Below are 17,533 nucleotides of genomic sequence, written 5' to 3' on the forward strand. Positions count from 1 at the left end.
CCCACAAACAGCAATGTGATAATGACCAGATAATCTGTTTTAGTGATGTTAATTGAGGGATAAATATTGGCCAGGACACTGGGGATAACTCCCCTGCTCTTCTTTGAAATAATAACATGAGGGCCTAGAAATTGGGTTGGTAGCGCCGGCGCTGAGCGCCTAAAGAGACCTAGAATTGGGGCGAAGCGCTATGTTGGGGCGGACGCTATGAAGATAGCGCCAACTCAGATATTGACTATACATTTAGCGCCTGCGCTAAGTGTTTGCGCGCGCCCGCGAGTGCAAGCAGCTCATGACGTCATTTCAGTGTGCAACGCCTTTTAGGAGCGCCTGAGCGCATATTGGGTGGCGCCCGGAGCCTTAGCGCCCAGCGCTATTAGTGACAGTTCGAGGGAGGGCTAACAGGCCCTTCTCGGAGTAGGGGGGCGCTATTTAAAGGGGACAGCTCCACTGCAGAATCTTCTGCCACTTGGCCTGCTCATTGCGCTCGCTGCTAGAGAGAGTTGGCGAGCTAATGTGGAGCGGAGTTCTGGGATTTGAGCTTTACAGTACTTGGTACCTTCAACCCTGTCCGAAGCACTTGCACCACTACACCTAAAAGCCTTTTGACCAACTGGCATCGGAATGGGAGCTTGTTTGGAGGGCGACGGACCTCATCTGCACTCTGTGCAGCAGTCATGACGACCTGCCTTGCCCTGCGGGGAGACGGTGGCCGAACTTGCCTATCCCCCCTGCGTTGCTCCATGCCGCTTGGTCCGGCAACTGGTTCATCCTCAGAGCCACCCCCCCTCCCCTCCAGCGGACTACTATCCCCAGTCTGCAGATGTCTCTGCTCCCCGGATTCTGCAACGGCTGGTCCGGATTCCTCCTGGTCCTCGCCTCCGGTGGCACTGGCACTGGCAGCTTCAGCGCGTTGAGCCCGAGTTGGTGCTGCTTCATCTGAAAGTGGGAGGTGGAAGAGTGGCTTTAGCAAAAGGACAGGTTTGCTGAAAGGCATGCCAGATTGCGGCAAGGCTCTGACATGGCTGCACACTGAGGATGCATGCTGGCGGGGGGACCAAGTGGAAGGCAACAGGTGGAAAAGGTGAGAGTCTTACCCTCGCTGTCAGTAATGGGGTCGGCAGATGCAGTGGTCACTGGACCAGACAGACGTCCTCCAAGTATCTGGTGCACTCTCTCCTCCAGATCCGTGAGAGTGACCACTTGTGCAGGTCCGCCACCGGTTCGACGCTGCTCCTTTCTAATCTGTGCCATCTTGGACTGCAGGGGAAAGAAGGGGAGGTTCTGTTACATGAGGCCTTGAGACCTCATCGCATGCCCCCCATGGTGCAAGAGCCCTTACATGAGGCCTTGAGACCTCATCGCATGCCCCCCATGGTGCAAGAGCCCTTACATGAGGCCTTGAGACATCTGTCCATGTGTGTGGCCAGAAAGGGCCATGGGTGCATAATGACAGATGGCCATTGGCGCATCATTGCAGCAGGGTGCCCGAAGTCAGCTGCAGATGGAGGGAAGCACAAGTTTGGTAAACCATCACTCAACCTAACGATCCGTGTGAGGTCGTTGAATTTCTTCCTGCACTGAACAGGGGTCCTGGTCGCCATGCTGCTGGAATTCACCCTCACAGCAACCTCCGTCCAAGATCGTCGACAAGCCTTCTGATTTGGCCTCTTGCCATTATCCGGATACAGGACCTCTCGACGGTGTTCAACTGCAGCCACCAAGTGGTCCAGAGCCTCAGTGCTGAAGCGCTCTGCTCTCTGCCTAACCTTCTCCATAATGCACAAGTTTCTAACGCCAGACAAGGGCGAGCGCCGAATCTGAGGCCTACAGGGCGTTGGGTGTTTAAGCTCAGTCTGACTGACCCGCCCCTTTAAGAGCTGGCCGGCGCCTGTAGGTCTTGTGCTTTCCCGTAATTGAGTTCACCTGCGCTGCGCCCGTCCGCGTCGATATTGAGTAGTGCCTGACCTTTTGCGCCTTAAGAGCACCGTGCAACGGCTGATTTAGCGCCTCAATCCCCTTTGGGGGCGATGCAACCCAATATCGCGCCAGGCGGCGATAAATTTCGTCTGGCTATAAACTTTGCACATCGCCAGTTCTAACGCCTCAAGCGGGGCTATACCCAATTTCTAGGCCGAGATCTTTTGCGTCTGCCTGAGAGAGCAGACTTGGTTTAACATCTCATCCAAAAGACGGCAGCTCCAACAGTGCAGCACTCCCTCAGTACTGCACTGGAGTGTCAGCCTAGATTTTTGGGCTCAAGTCTCTGGAATGGGACTTGAACCCACAACCTACAGAGGCAAGAGTGCTACCAACTGAGCCATGGCACAAAGAAGAGTGAGTCTAATAAAGTACTGGTATTACATAGTATTTACAGCACAGAAACAGGCCATTCAGCCCAACAGATCCATGCTGGTGTTTAAGTTCCACACGAGCCTCCTCCCACCCTTCTTCTTCTAACCACATCAACATTGAACAATGAAGCAATTAAACTCTTTGGCAAAGAGGGGAGATTTTCTGGTTCTGTGCCCATGCGCACAGGATTCCCTTGGCACAGTGCTATGAAGGCACTTACCTTTTCTACAAAGTAGTCCACGCCTCCCTTTGTCTGCCAGGTTTCTTGAGGCCTGGGAAACCCGGCCGGCCAGGGTTAAACCTGGAAGAGGTTAAATCTGAGGCAAGCAGCCTCTTTATAATATTTAAATGGCCAACCTGCCTCCTGCGGGCAGGTTGGTCGCCTGTCCCCTGTTGTGCCTCCGTTAAAACCGGAAGTTTTTATCTCACATCTCACCCGACCCCAACCACCTGTTTTGGTGTTAAAATTACCCCCAATGTTTCCACTTGTGGGGGAGACCAGAACTAGGGACCATAACTATAAGATAGTCACTAATAAATCCAATAGGGAATTCAGGAGAAACTTCTTTACCCAGAGAGTGGTTAGAATATGGAACTCACTACCAGAAGGAGTAGTTGAGGTGACTAGCATAGATGCATTTAAGAGGAAGCTAGATAAACACACGAGATTGAAAGGAATAGAGGGAGATGTTAATGGATGGGAGGAGGCTTTTGTGGAGCATAAACACCGGCATGGACCTGTTGGGCCTAATGGCCTGTTTCTATGCTGTAAATACTATGTAATGTCCAAGTCAAATTTCTGTGTGCACCATTTTAAAAAGGTCATTAGACCGCTGATTGTAAACAGTGTTCCCATGTGGGTTTGGGAGGTGCTGTCGAAGAACCCTTGGCGAGTTGCTGCAGTGCATCTTGTAGATGGTACACACTGCAGCCATGGTATGCCGGTGGTGGAGGGAGTGAATGTTTAAGGTGGTGGATGGGGTGCCAGCCAATTGGGCTGCTTTGTCCTGGATGGTGAGCTTCTTGAGTGTTGTTGGAGCTGCACTCAGCCAGGCATGTGGAGAGCATTCCATCACATTCCTGACTTGTTCCTTGTAGATGGTGGGAAGGTTTTGGGGAGTCAGGAGGTGAGACAGTCGCCACAGAATATCCAGCCTCTGACCTGCTCTTGCAGCCACAGTATTTATGTGGCCAATCCAGTTAAGTTTCTGGCCAATGGTAACCCCCCAGGATGTTGATGGTAGGGGATTCGGTGATGGTAATGCCATTGAATGTCAAGGGGAGATGGATAGATTCTCTCTTGTTGGAGATGTTCCTTGCCTAACACCTGTGTGGCGCGAATGTTACTTGCTAAGCTTGAATGTTGTCCAGGTCTTGCTGCATGCGGGCACGGACTGCTTCATTATCTGAGGAGTTGTGAATGGAACTGAACACTGTGCAATCATCAGCAAACATCCCCACTTCTGACCTTAAGATGGAGGGAATGTCACTGATGAAGCAGCTGAAGATGGTTGGGCCTAGGACACACTGAGGAACTCCTGCAGTGATATCTTGGGGCTGAGATGATTGGCCTCCAATAACCACAACCCATCTTCCTTTTTGCTAGGTATGACTCCAGCCAGTGGAGAGTTTTCCCCCTGATTCCCATTGACTTCAATTTTACTAGAGCTCCTTGATGCTACACTCAGTCAAATGCTGCCTTGATGTCAAGGGCAGTCACTCTCACCTCACCTCTAGAATTCAGCTCTTTTGTCTATGTTTGGACCAAGGTTGTAATGAGGTCTGGAGCTAAGTGGTCCTGGCGGAACCCAAACCAAGCATTGGTGAGCAGGTTATTGGTGAGTAAATGTCACCTAATAGCACTGTCGACGACACCTTCCATCATTTTGCTGATGATTGAGAGTAGGCTGGTGGAGCGGTAATTGGCTGGATTGGATTTGTCCTGCTTTTTGTGGACAGGACATACCTGGGAAGTTTTCCACTTTGTCAGGTAGATAGGTGCCAGTGTTGCAGCTGTACTGGAACAGCTTGGCTAGAGGCGCGGCTAGTTCTGGAGCACAAGCCTTCAGCACTACAGCTGGGATGTTGTTGGGGCCCATAGCCTTTGCTGTATCCGGTGCGCGCAACCATTTCTTGATATCACGTGAAATGAATTGAATTGGCTGAAGACTGGCTTCTGTGATGGTGGGGACTTCAGGAGGAGGCCGACTCGTCACTTCTAGTTGAAGATGGTTGCAAACACTTCAGCCTTGTCTTTTGCACTCACGTGCTGGGCTCCGCCATCTTTGAGGATGGGGATGTTCATGAAGCCGCCTCCTCCTCCTGTTAGTTGTTTAATGGTCGACCACCATTCACCACGTCCAAGCTGCATCGGAAATGCGCTGGACGGCATATTGACTTGGCTGACTTTTATTCATCCAGGGCAGGTTTCTGGGTCAACCTATAACCCTGCCCTTAATCCTGCACACATGTTCAGTGAATCTACCAGTGCAGACCCCTCTAATGGACTCTCTAAACTCGGCGTGGTGCCGGTTTCTGAGTTGGTGCCTGCAAGGGTAAGGTTGCATGACTGTGTGTCTTCAAGAGAGCTGTCCTTTTCTAATCTTCTGCAACTGGGCCCTCTACTTCTGATGGACCTAGAAAGAGCAGAGAGGGTTAAGGGTTATCAGTTAGTGGCAAAGTTTAGCAGAGACAGATGAGTGTAAGCTCAAAGCAACACCACTTTGTCATGCAGAGTGTGTGAGGGAGAGAGTTCAGTGAGCAGAGAAACAAAGGGTAAAGTGGACAAATGCTCTGCGGAACCTATCCTCCAGCCTCACCAGTTGCAATGCTCCAGACACATCCTCTTCCCACTAGTGTCATTGTAGCCTGTTCCAATGGGCACAGTACCTTAAGGGATGGTGGCCCTCCTCCTGTTCTCGTCTGCTCCCTGGTATTGTGTGCCAACTTGCCTGGAAGAAAAAAGGGATTGTGTTAGTGTGTCGTCTGCTGAAAGGTTGTGAAGATGTGTGTGTCAGGGTAGAATAGTGTGGATGAAGCGTGAAAGCCACAGTTGTGGGAAAATGAGGGAGATAATCATGAGGACAGTAGCAGGTGCAGAGTGTACAAATAGCAGCAGAAGGAAGTTCAGTGAAATATGTTGCTGTGATTGTAGGAGAGTGATGAGAAGTGGGGGAGAGAAGCCTTGGGAGTGCTGAGGCTACAGGTGTCGCAGGGCTAGGAAGAGAGTAAGAGAGATGTGAGGTGGAGTCTTACCTTAAAAGTTCTGGTCAGATCACTGAATTTTTTGCTGCACTGCAGCCAGGTCCTGATCGCAATGCTTCTCGCATTAACCTGCTGTGCCACCTCTGACCACTGCAGCGAGGCTATTTGCCGCAGCACTCTTCTCCTGTTGGCTGGAAACAGCACCTCCCTCCTCGTTATCACCACCTTCGCAAGGACTTCCAGAGCAATGTCTGAAAATCGGGGTGCCCGTGTAGAACATGTTCTAGCCACCATCTTAACCTTACAACAATGACTCAAAGAAATGATTCACAAAGTGGACCTCCACTTTAAGAGGTGCAGACTGCCATTAATTGGCGTCGCATCCACCCAATTTTCCCCTCCCCCCCCTTGTCGGTGAGCTGCCAATACACAGCACGAGTAGTACTGTAAGCTCGCCAATCATAATCAACTGAGGCACAACACCAATTTGGCTCGTGCCTCTCGCTGATGTTATTAGGCATGCGGAGTGGTTGCTATGCCCATTGTGTGCCTGTTTTCAGTACAAGTTGAATGTTTCACCCTATGATTCAGTTCCACATTGGGGGAAACATCTATAATTTTCACCAGTATTACTTCAGCAATTGCTGTCTATTCACTGTGAACTAAAACATTTTACAATCCAAGTCATAACATTTGCTGCCTTCAAGCATGGAACATTTTAAAAGTTGCACATTGACTTAAATCTGTAGTTTGAAATCAGTCCAATTTTTTGACCTTTCCTTGACCGTTCATTACACTTTTTAACAAATGTGTTTTGTACTGTTGGAAGAAATTCCCTTTTGTTCATTCCTATGCATGTCAGTTCTTAAAAGATTCATTTGTTGATTTATTGCCTAGTTCCATGTTGCTGGAAAAACAAATCTAACCACAACACAATGGAGAGGATTTTCTGCCCATATGATAATCTACCCTAAGCGAGGGATAAGGAAAGAAAATAGGGAGTATATGGGGAGAATCTTAACAAAATATTAAAAAGAACAGTATTCTGCAAACGTATCAATAAAAAGAAATTTATTATCTGCGAGGTGGGACCCCCTGAGAGGAGTGGATAATGAGTTATTAGAGGATAAATGGAAATTGGCAGGGATAATTAACAAGTAATTTGCATCAGTGTTTACAAAAGAGAAAGATATTGGGGAGGAGGTAAATCCTGAATTGATTACAAGCAAGATGGGAGATATTGTAATAAATAAAAAGAACTTATTAGAGAAGTTAGTAAAGCTGCTCTGAGGAAATTCCTGGACGTAATTATGCTTTGACTGGAGGAAGGCTGGGCAATGTGGAAGAGTAGAAGTATTTGGGAGTTCAGGTTTACATGACATTAAAAGCAGCGCCTCAAGTGGATAAGAGCATTGCTTCATGTTCTTTGATTTTCGAAAGGAGTGAATACTCTTAAAAAGAGATAGTTATAAAGAATATTGAATAACTTTAATATCCTTATGTCTCTCCTATGTAGTTCTGCAGACTTTCCTGCATATTTATTTCAACAAAGAATGACATTCGAGAAGTAATTGAGCCATATGTTGCCAGGTAACTAGATTAACATGTACAATTGAAGGTGAAACACACCAAATTGATGATGCATTCCCACTGAAGTTATTTATATTCTTCACACTGTCCAGCTCAGAAAGTACAAGCTACTGTTTCCATAATGTCATCAATGTCACTTTCAACAACGCAAAAAATCTGCACAAATAAACAGCGGATGCCAATATTTAGTTGTCTGCAACTATCTGATTGATAGCAGAGGTCATAATGGTGCCATTCCCTCTTTAATCCAAAAAAATATTTGGTTAATGCCAGTCTATCTCCATGTTTACAAATACATAGATTAGCACAGTTGTAAATGGGTTTTTTTGATGACGACAGACCTTTTATCAGTTTTGTATGTGGAAGATCCCACCACATGTAACGCAGCAAAGTATGAGCTTAATATCACCAAATAAAATGGGACAGGACAATATAGCTTCTTACTATATAGCTCTGTGCTTCTGCTGAGAATTGCGCTCTTCTGTCTGGTTCAGTTCATTCTGAAAATGAAGCAGCCGCTGCCTCAGTTTGTTGACCTCTGTATCATAGCTCTCAGGAAACTGGTCAGCTTTTTCCAGCTCCTGCCTTTGGTGCTCCAATTCAACAGTAAAGACCTTAATATCCTGCAATAAGTTGATCTCGGACTCCTGCTTCCTGAACATATAAAATAAGTTTTTCCAGTTATAAAGCTATTACATGAAAGTAATTTATATTACAAAAAGAATATAGAAAGGCATAAAATGAAAACAAACTACAGGATATAGTTAACTATCTGGAATGTTGCACAGAATCTTTCAAAAGTTCTAACTGGAAAAGAGTAAAATGATTTAAAATATAAATTGTAAGACAACAGCTGCTATTTAGAAAATCAAATGATTTGCATTAAGAAAGAAAGTACAGGTATGTTTGAACTGTCAAAGTATATGGTACAAGACAACAAATGATCCCCATGCACTATAAGTAAACTTATTGGCCCAGATATTCCGATCCCTACGGGTGTGTACACACTGTGAACCCACCCGTAGGGACATCGGAAATGCCGGTTTTAGGCATGCACTGCGCATGCGCTGAAAACCGACATTTCCGATCTGTCAAGAATGGTCTTGACAGATCCTCCGCCTGCCCTGGAGAAGGGCCTCTGCGGGCGGAGAGTTCCGCTTTTTGGAGACCCTCCGCCCACAGAAAACCCTTACAATTCTTACGCCTGGTAAAAGCAGGCGTTAGGCTTGCTTTTACCAGGATAAGAGTTGAAAAAAGTAAAACAAAATTTTTTTAATTTTCACTGATTTATCATTAAAAAAAAAACTTTAAAAAAATTTTATTTTTAGCCCCGTAAAAAATTTTAATTATGTTTTTCAAAAAATTAAATTTTTGTTTAAAATATTTAATTTATTGTAATTTCAAGTCATTTTAAACATGTGATTTAAAAAAAAAAGTATTTAAAGTTTTACAATGTTTTTGGGGTGATCTTCATTTATATATTTGACAGGTCTTCTTGTCAAGTGTATGAAGGGAGATTCGCTTCTTCTATTGGCTCCCCATGGCCCACGTGATCCCAGGGATGCTGCGAACTGCATGTGTCTCTGGGATACGTGGGCCCTGTGTACTTGGAGTTTGGAGAGGCCCAGGGTCAGAAGTGTGTGGTTCCCGGGAGCCCTCAGGTAAAGGCGTAGATTTTTCCAGATCGCAGGCCTCCACACGCGGGAGGCCTGCGATTGCAAAATACGGGCCATTATGATTGTGTGTCAGAAATGATCATGAATCTGTTGCAAAGCAGAGTGCTTCCTCCATACCTGTTTTGCAAATGACACTATAAGCACTTAGACAGAAATTGCCCAGATGGAAACGCTGCAAATTCTGAGGCATTTTAATTAATTCCCAGCAATGACACCCAACATGTGGTGTTGTTTGCACAGCACGATGCTGATTGGTCTAGAAAACTATATCTAACTATATCATGAGGACACGATTTAGCTGCAAGTGTCTTGAATCCAGTATCGCAAAAATTCAGAACATGCATATGGTGTTTGGCAAACAAACAGCTTCTTGCCGTTCATAGTATGGTTTCTCCCTTACAAGAGATATGCCGGAATTTCCTTGGGGATTCTCCCGTTTGGTGGGCATAACTTCAGCAGAAGATCACAGAAACCCCAGACGGACATGTAAACGGGATTTCCACAGGTGTTCTGCCAAAGTTACGGTAATCGGGAGAATCCCCAAGGATATTACAGGTACACTATCCCTTATCCGAAAGCCTTGGGACCAGCTGAGTTTCGGTTTTCAGAGTTTTTCAGATTTCAGAAGGTATTATTATAAGACTGGGAAATTTGTATTTAATATAAATTTTTAAAGTTCAGGCTACCTCTTGCGACTGTTCCGTGTCTCATTCCCCTTCCTGCTTCTCTGGAAAGCCGGATATCGACTGACTCCTACTAAGCTGGCCCGCAAATCAGGTCGGGTGGCGGGGGAGAAAAGAATATCGGACGGGCCGCGGTTCAGGTCGGGGTCGGGGGGGTCCGGGGGTGGGGGGGGGTCGGGGTCGGGGGGGGGTGGTCAGGGGGGAGAAAAGAATATCGGACGGGCCGCGGTTCGGGTCGGGTCGGGAGAAAAGAATATCGGACGGGTCGGGGGTCGGGTCGGGTCGGGGGGGGGGAGAAAAGAATATCGGACGGGCCGCGGGTCGGGTCGGGGGGAGAAAAGAATATCGGACGGGCCGCTGCAGCTATCGGACCGGCCGCTGTATTGTTGGGTTCACTCTCCCGGTACCTCCTTCACACTGCCCGGCTCGGCCTGCAATCTCCTACCCAGGAGGGAACTCTGTGACCCTCTGCCCTGCTCAGCGTAAGTCGTGCGCCACTCTGGTCATGTCGTGCGCACGACTTACGCTGAACGAAAAAACTTTCGGTTTTTAGAGGTTTTCGGTTTTCGGAAGTTCGGATAAAGGATAGTCTACCTGTACTGGCAAAAGTAATTGCCACAGAGATCATTTTTAGAGTTTTCCAAAAGTGAGCATACATAAACTCAGAAATTCTTCTGTTTGAGGGCATTGATATGGTAGATGTCAGGACTGGGTCAAATGGAAGGAGGCAGTGTTGGTGCTCAGGCCAAGGGGACATGGTTCAGGATAATGGCCTGGATTTTCCAGGGCCTGTGACAGCATACACACAGCGTATACGGTTGTAAGTGCCCCGCAAGTTCCGGGTTTCCACATGCGATGCGCATGTGCGAAAACCCGGAACTTGCGATCTGTCAAGATTCAGCTTGACAGATCGTACCCATCCGCAGGAAATGGATATTCGCTGGCACAGGGTATGGGCTATTTGCCCAACTACTGCCCAGCGAATGCCCATGAAACTCTTACGCCTGGTAAAAGCAGGCGTAAGGCCTTCTTTTACCAGCATAAGGGTTTAAAATAAATATTAAACTAACATTTTTTAAATGATTTAAATATTCAAAAACCTTTAAAATTAGTTTAGGTTATTTTTGGCCCCTTTAAAAATGTCTAAATTTATTTTTCAAAAAATTAAATTTTTGTTTTAAATATTTAATTACATTGTATTTTAATTAATTTTGAACATGTAATGATTTTTTCTAAATGCTGTGAAAGTGTTTTTTTTAGGGGATTCCTATTATGCTAATGGGGATTCTGTACGTAAATTGAATCCGAATAAGCATAATGGGAATCCACCTTTGTGATTGGTTGGGCCAACCCTCGTGATCCCAGGGACGCTTGCGAACCGCATGCGCCCCTGGGATACGTGGGCCTTTATGCAGGTGTATGCCTGCAGGCCCAGGAGCGCAAGTCTTCGAAGGTCTGGAGCAATCAGGTAGGTGCGTACTTTTTTTGCAGTTCGGAGGCGGTTGTCCACAGCAAGCCTCCGACCGCAATTTCCACCCCAATATCTCCTCAATAATACGCTGCCTTACAGCTCTGGCAGCTCACAATACTGGTGCCCTATGTTCTTCCTCGGCATCTTCCGGTTCCTCATCCTATTCTTCATCTTCCTGCTCCACTTCTTCCTCTTCAAGGCAACTCCCCTTTGTATAGCAGGATTGTGGAGCATGCAGCAAATTATTATTAATCTTGACACTCACTCTAGGCTGCGGTGAAGGACCCCTCCCAAGCTGTCCAGTTGTAACCGCTGATTCAGGACACTAATGATTTGCTCAATCAGAACCCATGTTGCTGCATGTCTCTCACTATATCAGCACTCTGCATCTGTGCCCGAGTTCCCGACAGAAGTCACGAGCCAGTTGGCGAGGGGATAGCCTTTGTCTCCCAGCAGCCAGCCTACCACCCGATGTTGTGGGTACAACAGAGGGGGTATTGAGGACTGGCGCTGTATGAAAGCGTCATGACAATTCCCAGGAAACCAGGAACAGACCTGCATGACTCACGACCTGTAGTCACAAACAAGTTGAACATTGAGCGAATGGAAGTCCTTCCTGTTGAGAAACAGTGCTGGTTCGTGATGGGGAGCACGCTTGGCTATGTGTGCAGTCTATGATGCCCTGCACCTGCAGGAATCCAGCAATGTGGGCAAATCCCAGTGCTCTTTCTTCCTGCTTGTCAGCCTCTATGGGAAGGTGAACGAACTGTTGACGCCTTGCAAACAGTGCATTAGTGACCTGTCAGATCGCAGTGTGCACAGCAAACTGACTAATGTTGTTGATGTCACCAGAAGTAGTTTGGAACAAGCCAGAGGGGTCAGGTGCATCTTATCCCCGCCGGTTTATGTTGCAAGACAACAGCGCTACGCAAAATCTTCTGCCCAGATCACCCTGATAGGTTCAGCAGAATGTAATATTCTAGTTTTAGGAAGGCCCAATTGCTACAGTAAATCTAATTAATTGATCTCAGTGGGGTGGAGACTGAATTTCCACTCCATGTAACTAACAGATGAATACCCTGGCAAAGACCCGGGTCCCTTTCCATTCCCTTAAAGGAATACATTTTCGTCCCTTTTTCTTTGGGCCTCAGGAACCCTGTTCTGGAACGGCATGGTATGGCTCTGACTTCTACCTCTACAGGGAGGCAGGAGCCACTACTGTGCCACTCCGATTAATCAAATGACCCGATTCCCAGGATTTGGGATGGGTCAGTGGCAAGCATAGCAGCAGATGGAAGTTCCACCCGCAAAAAGATCTGTGGAGTTGCTTACCCACTGACCACAGGAAAAATCAAGTCCCAGTAACATTTATAATTCAAGCATTTGATGGTGATCAAGCTTTGGATACTGGCCTGTAAAGAGAATTCCCCCAAGGACATACAGAAAGGCTTTCAACATAAAATAATGATCAATGCAACAATTAGTTATTGATTAGCAATAATCAGTTAAATAATGCTGTACCTTTTCAAAGCCTCATGTAATAATATGTATTTGGATTTCAATTGGCCAACTTGAGTTCCCGGGAGTTTTCCAGCAGAAAACAACTGAAAGTTAGAAAAGAAAGTTATGTTTGAGTAATAGTGTATTGCATTATATTAAAAAAATCACATCTCATGATTGTTGCTTCTTACCCAATCTAATCAGTATTAGTGGAGAAAGAAAATTATTAATATTTCCATCTTTAATAGCTTGTCACAATGTCATACACAATAAAATCAAATTTTTGTGCTTGTAATACTGGCAAACATACAGGCCTCGGAAATCTGTATGCTGCAATCCTAGCAGTTATGCTGGGATCGTGTCTGATGATGCCCTCCAGCCCTGATCTTGATAAATTTTGTGGGGTCAGTGAGATAATATCTCTCTTGCATGGGGTTGATGAATGCCCACGTCACTATGGGTGAATCCTGAAGACACTCCCCCTCCCTGCTGACAGAAAGTTCTGTGTTCGCCAAAGAGACCTCATGCAGTCCTCCCCTCAGGCCTTTGGTTAAGGGGACTAAACTTAAAAAATCAACCGACTTTCAGGCCACTTCCCTTGCCTGGACCTCACCCCACCCCCCCTGACGGGTTCTTCTGGAGGAAGTATGTCTCATCTGACTACATGAACCTTCCTCTGGTCTTACATCTGGCCCGTTATGGCTCAGGAAGTAGGACCTCCCAGCGTAGAGACTTCCTGCCTCTGGCCCCACCACCCTGACATGATTGTTAGGGGTGGGAAGAGGCTCCGTCCCTTATAAGGCTGACCAAGATTTCCTAATTAAGTTCAGCACTTGGCGTATCCAGGCCTTGTCCTTTTGCCGAGCACTTCTAATGGACTCCTGCAAGAGTTATCGAGGGATACAGGCAGAAAAGCCAAGTAAATCTGACCGCATATTATCTAAAACAATACTAAAACTGGTAAACATCCCCTAAATAAACCAACTACCTGATATTTCAAGCCAAATATGTTCCACATAAAACGGAGTCATTTGCATTTCCTACTCAACCTCCAGTTGAGCTTCAGACCCCATATTCTCTCCATCATATACACCAACTACTTCCACCTCTGTAATATTGCCCACCTCTACCTCTACCTCAACCCATTGGCCGATGAGACCCTCATACATCCCTTTGTCGCTTCCAGACCTGACTATTTAATTGTTCTCCTGAGCAGCCTCCTGTACTCTACCCTCCATAAACTTCAGCTCATCCAAAATTCTCTGCCTGTATTCTACCCATACCAAGTCCTGCTCACCCATTACCTCTATCCTCATTGACCTACGTTGGCTCATGCTTCAAATTTAAAATTCCCATTCTCATGTTTAAATGCCTTTATGGCCTCAACCAACCCCCTCCACCCCCATCTCTAGACCTACAATCCCCTCTATTCCTCCAACTGTAGCCTTGTGAATCCCAGCCTCTCTTTGTCCGACCATTGGTGGCAATGCCTTCAGTCACTTATGTCCCACACTCCGTAATTCCCACCATAAACTCTTCCGATTCTCCATCAAAATCTTCTCCTTTAAAACCCTCTTTAAAACACAATGCTTGGCATCCATTTTCTGATTACACTTTTATGAAGCATAGTGGGGCATTTTTCTACATTAAAGGGGTTATATAAATGCAACTTGTTGTTATTGTTGTTGTTAATTGCTTGTGTAATTGGTTTTAAAATGATTATTGACTGGTTGCTAGACCCAATCAATTCATGTACAATCCTTTAATTGTCAACTATCATGCTGCAAAACAAGAGGCTTAAATCTGTATCAGAGCTTGCAATAGTTTTAATTATACTATTGCAGGTAAAGTAACTGTGCTGACATAAGAACATAAGAAATATTGCAGGAGTAGGCCATTTGGCCCATCGAGCCTGCTCCGCCATTCAATAAAATCATGGCTGATCTTCTTCCTCATCTCCACTTTCCAGCACTATTCCCATATCCCTTGATTCCCTTAATATTCAAAAATCTATCGATCTCCGTCTTGAATATACTCAACGACTGAGCCTCCACAGCCCTCTGGGGTAGAGAATTCCAAAGATTCACCATCCTCTGAGTGAAGAAATTTCTCCTTATCTCAGTCCTAAATGGCTGACCCCTTATTCTGAGACTGTGACCCTTGGTTAGAGACTCCCCAGCCAGGGGAAACATCCTCCCTGCATCTACCCTGTCAAGCTCTGTAAGAATTTTGTATGTTTCAATGAGATCACCTCTCATTCTTCTAAACTCTAGAGAATATAGGCCTAGTCTACTCAATCTGTCCTCATAGGACAATCCCCCCATCCCAGGAACCAGTCTGGTGAACCTTCGTTGCACTCCCTCTATGGCAAGTATATCCTTCCTTAGGTAAGGAGACCAAAACTGTACACAATACTCCAGGCGTGTTCTCACCAGGGCCCTATATAATTGCAGTAAGGCATCTTTACTCTTATACTCAAATCCTCTTGTAATAAAGGCCAACATACCAATTGCCTTCCTAATTGCTTGCTGTACCTGCATATTAACTTTCAGTGATCCGTGTACAAGGACACCCAGGTCCCTCTGAACACAAACATTTCCCAATCTCTCACCATTTAAAAAATACTCTGCTTTTCTATGTTTCCTACCAAAGTGAATAACTTCACATTTCTCCACATTATATTCCATTTGCCATGTTCTTGCCCACTCACTTAGCCTGTCTATATCCCCTTGAAGCCTCCTTGCATCCTCCTCACAACTTGCATTCCCACCCAGCTTTGTATCAGCAGCAAACTTGGATATATTACATTTGGTCCCCTCATCCAAATGATTGATGTAGATTGTGAATAGCTGAGGCCCAAGCACTGATCCTTGCAGTACCCCACTAGTTACAGCCTGCCAACTCGAAAGTAACCCATTTATTCCTACTCTCTGTTTTCTGTCCGTTAACCAATTCTCAATCCATGCTAGTATATTACCCCCAATCCCATGAACCCTAATTTTGTTTAATAACCTCTTATATGGCACCTTATCGAATGCCTTCTGAAAATCCAAATACACCACATCTAATGGTTCCTTCCCCTTTATCTATTCTGCTAGTTACAACCTCAAAAAACTCTTAACAGATTTGTCAAACACGATTTCCCTTTCATAAATCCGTGTTGACTCTGCCCAATCCTATTATTATTTTCTAAGTGCCCTGTTACCACGTCCTTAATAATAGATTCTCGCATTTTCCCTACTACTGATGTCAGGCTAACTGGTCTGTAGTTTCCCATTTTATCTCTCCTTCCTTTCTTAAATAGTGGGGTTACATTTGCTACCTTCCAATCCACAGAAACCATTCCAGAATCTATGGAACTTTGGAAAATGACAACCAATGCATCCATTGGGGGTGATTTTCATTCCGAAGTCGGGAAGGAGGCGGGACTACAACTTTCGGGGTTGTAGTCCCACCTCCATCGAGATATGGCCAATCCACGCAATTTTCCCTTGTTTGACCTTGTTGAGCCCGCCCAGCGGTCTCAGCAGGCCAATTAAGGGCCACCCGGCAACAGGTGATGTCACAGACTGAAATTTCATCTGTCAAGACGTTTTGACAGATGAAACATCAGTGTTTCACAGCTGTTTGAAGCTGTCAAACACTGACAGTCTTACTTCTAACCTGAGTCCTTCTACACAGACTCAGTTAGAAATCTCACCGGCACAGAAAGCTGCAGGCTGTCACTTTTGACAGTTTGCAGCCGTTCTGCTTTCTGTGCCGGTTAGATGAGGGACTCCCCGAACCTAAAGGAAGGAAGGCTGTAAAGGTAAGTACAAGTAATTTAAACTTCTTTACACACTTTAGACACACCAAACACACTTACCTTTGCACTCATGCACACATCACTCATCTGAACACCGACATCTCGACCCCTCCAAGTCCTTCAACCTGACGGCCCGACTCCTCTAACTTGGCGTGGTTTGGAGCCATCGGGAATCCCACACTTCAAGCTTTAAAATAGGGATTAGGCTAAAAACTGCCTGTTAACAGGCAGTTAATTGGCACTAATCCCTTCCTGCCTCGGGTAGGTGGGTCCCAGTGCAGGGCGGGTACCCGCCTCCTTTGAAATTTACATGGAGGTGGGTTTGGGGCGGGATGGTGTCAGGACCCCCGAATTCTGGACTTCAACCCCCCCGCCACCTCCAATCCCGACTCCACGGGTCAATGAAAATCGACCCCATTATCTCTATAGCCACCTTTTTCAAAACCCTAGGATGTAGGCCATCAGGTCCAAGGGATTTATCAGCTTTCAGTCCCATTAATTTCTCCAGTACTATTTTTTGTACTAATACCAATTTCTTTCAGTTCCTCATTCTTGCTAGAGCCTTGGTTCTTCACTATTTCCGGGAAGGTTTTTGCGTCTTCTGCCATGAAGACAGACACAAGGGCCGCGATTTTACCCTCGGCGGCGGGTTGGAGTTGGGTTGGCTGTTCGGCGGGTTCCGGTCCTGCTGCCGGTTTAATCCGCTCTGAAATAATGATTTTGCCTTAATTGGGCTGATTAAGCCCATTGAGTGCACTACCCAGCCCAATCAGTGGGTTCAGGTCTGCTGCTCGCCTCTGCTGACGTCTTCCATCCAGCTGCATTTAAGGGGCCCTTGCAGCCTTGTTTTTCATTCCTATTCTGATGTTTCTCCGTGCGGCACATAGCGAAATGACTGCTTCAAGACCAAAGGTCTCTCCAAGATTCGATGATGACTCCCTCCATGCTCTTGCCGAGGGAGTGAGAGGGCGTCAAGAGGTACTGTTCCCCTCAAATGGACGGAGGAAGCCTCCTCAGCAAACCGAGGCAGCCTGGTTGCAAATTGCTGAGGAGGTTAGCGCCAGGGCTTTGTGTGCACGCACCTGGGTTCAGTGCCGCAAAAGGTTGAATGACCTGCTACGCACAGCAAAAATGAGTATAACATCATGCTTAACTTCAATCTGCTCCCCATCTCCTCTCATCACCAGCACTCTGCATTGTCAACCTACTCTTGCACATCCCACTTTACCCTTACATCCCTTGCACCCTT

The 17,533-nt window shown here is 46.3% G+C and overlaps 1 protein-coding gene across 3 annotated transcripts in view; it reads right to left on the bottom strand.

Moving 5' to 3' along the window:
• The window catches only part of ccdc146 (coiled-coil domain containing 146), a 161,697-nt gene that overhangs the window by 102,362 nt on the left and 41,802 nt on the right, over positions 1 to 17,533 (bottom strand). For all 3 annotated transcript variants that reach the window (XM_086010422.1, XM_086010420.1, XM_086010421.1), the window contains exons 3-4: positions 12,501 to 12,583; positions 7,594 to 7,803 (exon numbers count right to left, since the gene is read on the bottom strand). In XM_086010422.1, coding sequence (XP_085866548.1) covers positions 7,594 to 7,803; positions 12,501 to 12,583 — 293 coding nt within the window. The remainder of the gene's footprint in view (positions 1 to 7,593; positions 7,804 to 12,500; positions 12,584 to 17,533) is intronic.

This window comes from Somniosus microcephalus, chromosome 17, assembly GCF_052327205.1.
Source record: "Somniosus microcephalus isolate GS21.2 chromosome 17, FLI_Smic_1.0, whole genome shotgun sequence".
NCBI classification, from domain to species: Eukaryota; Metazoa; Chordata; class Chondrichthyes; order Squaliformes; family Somniosidae; genus Somniosus; species Somniosus microcephalus.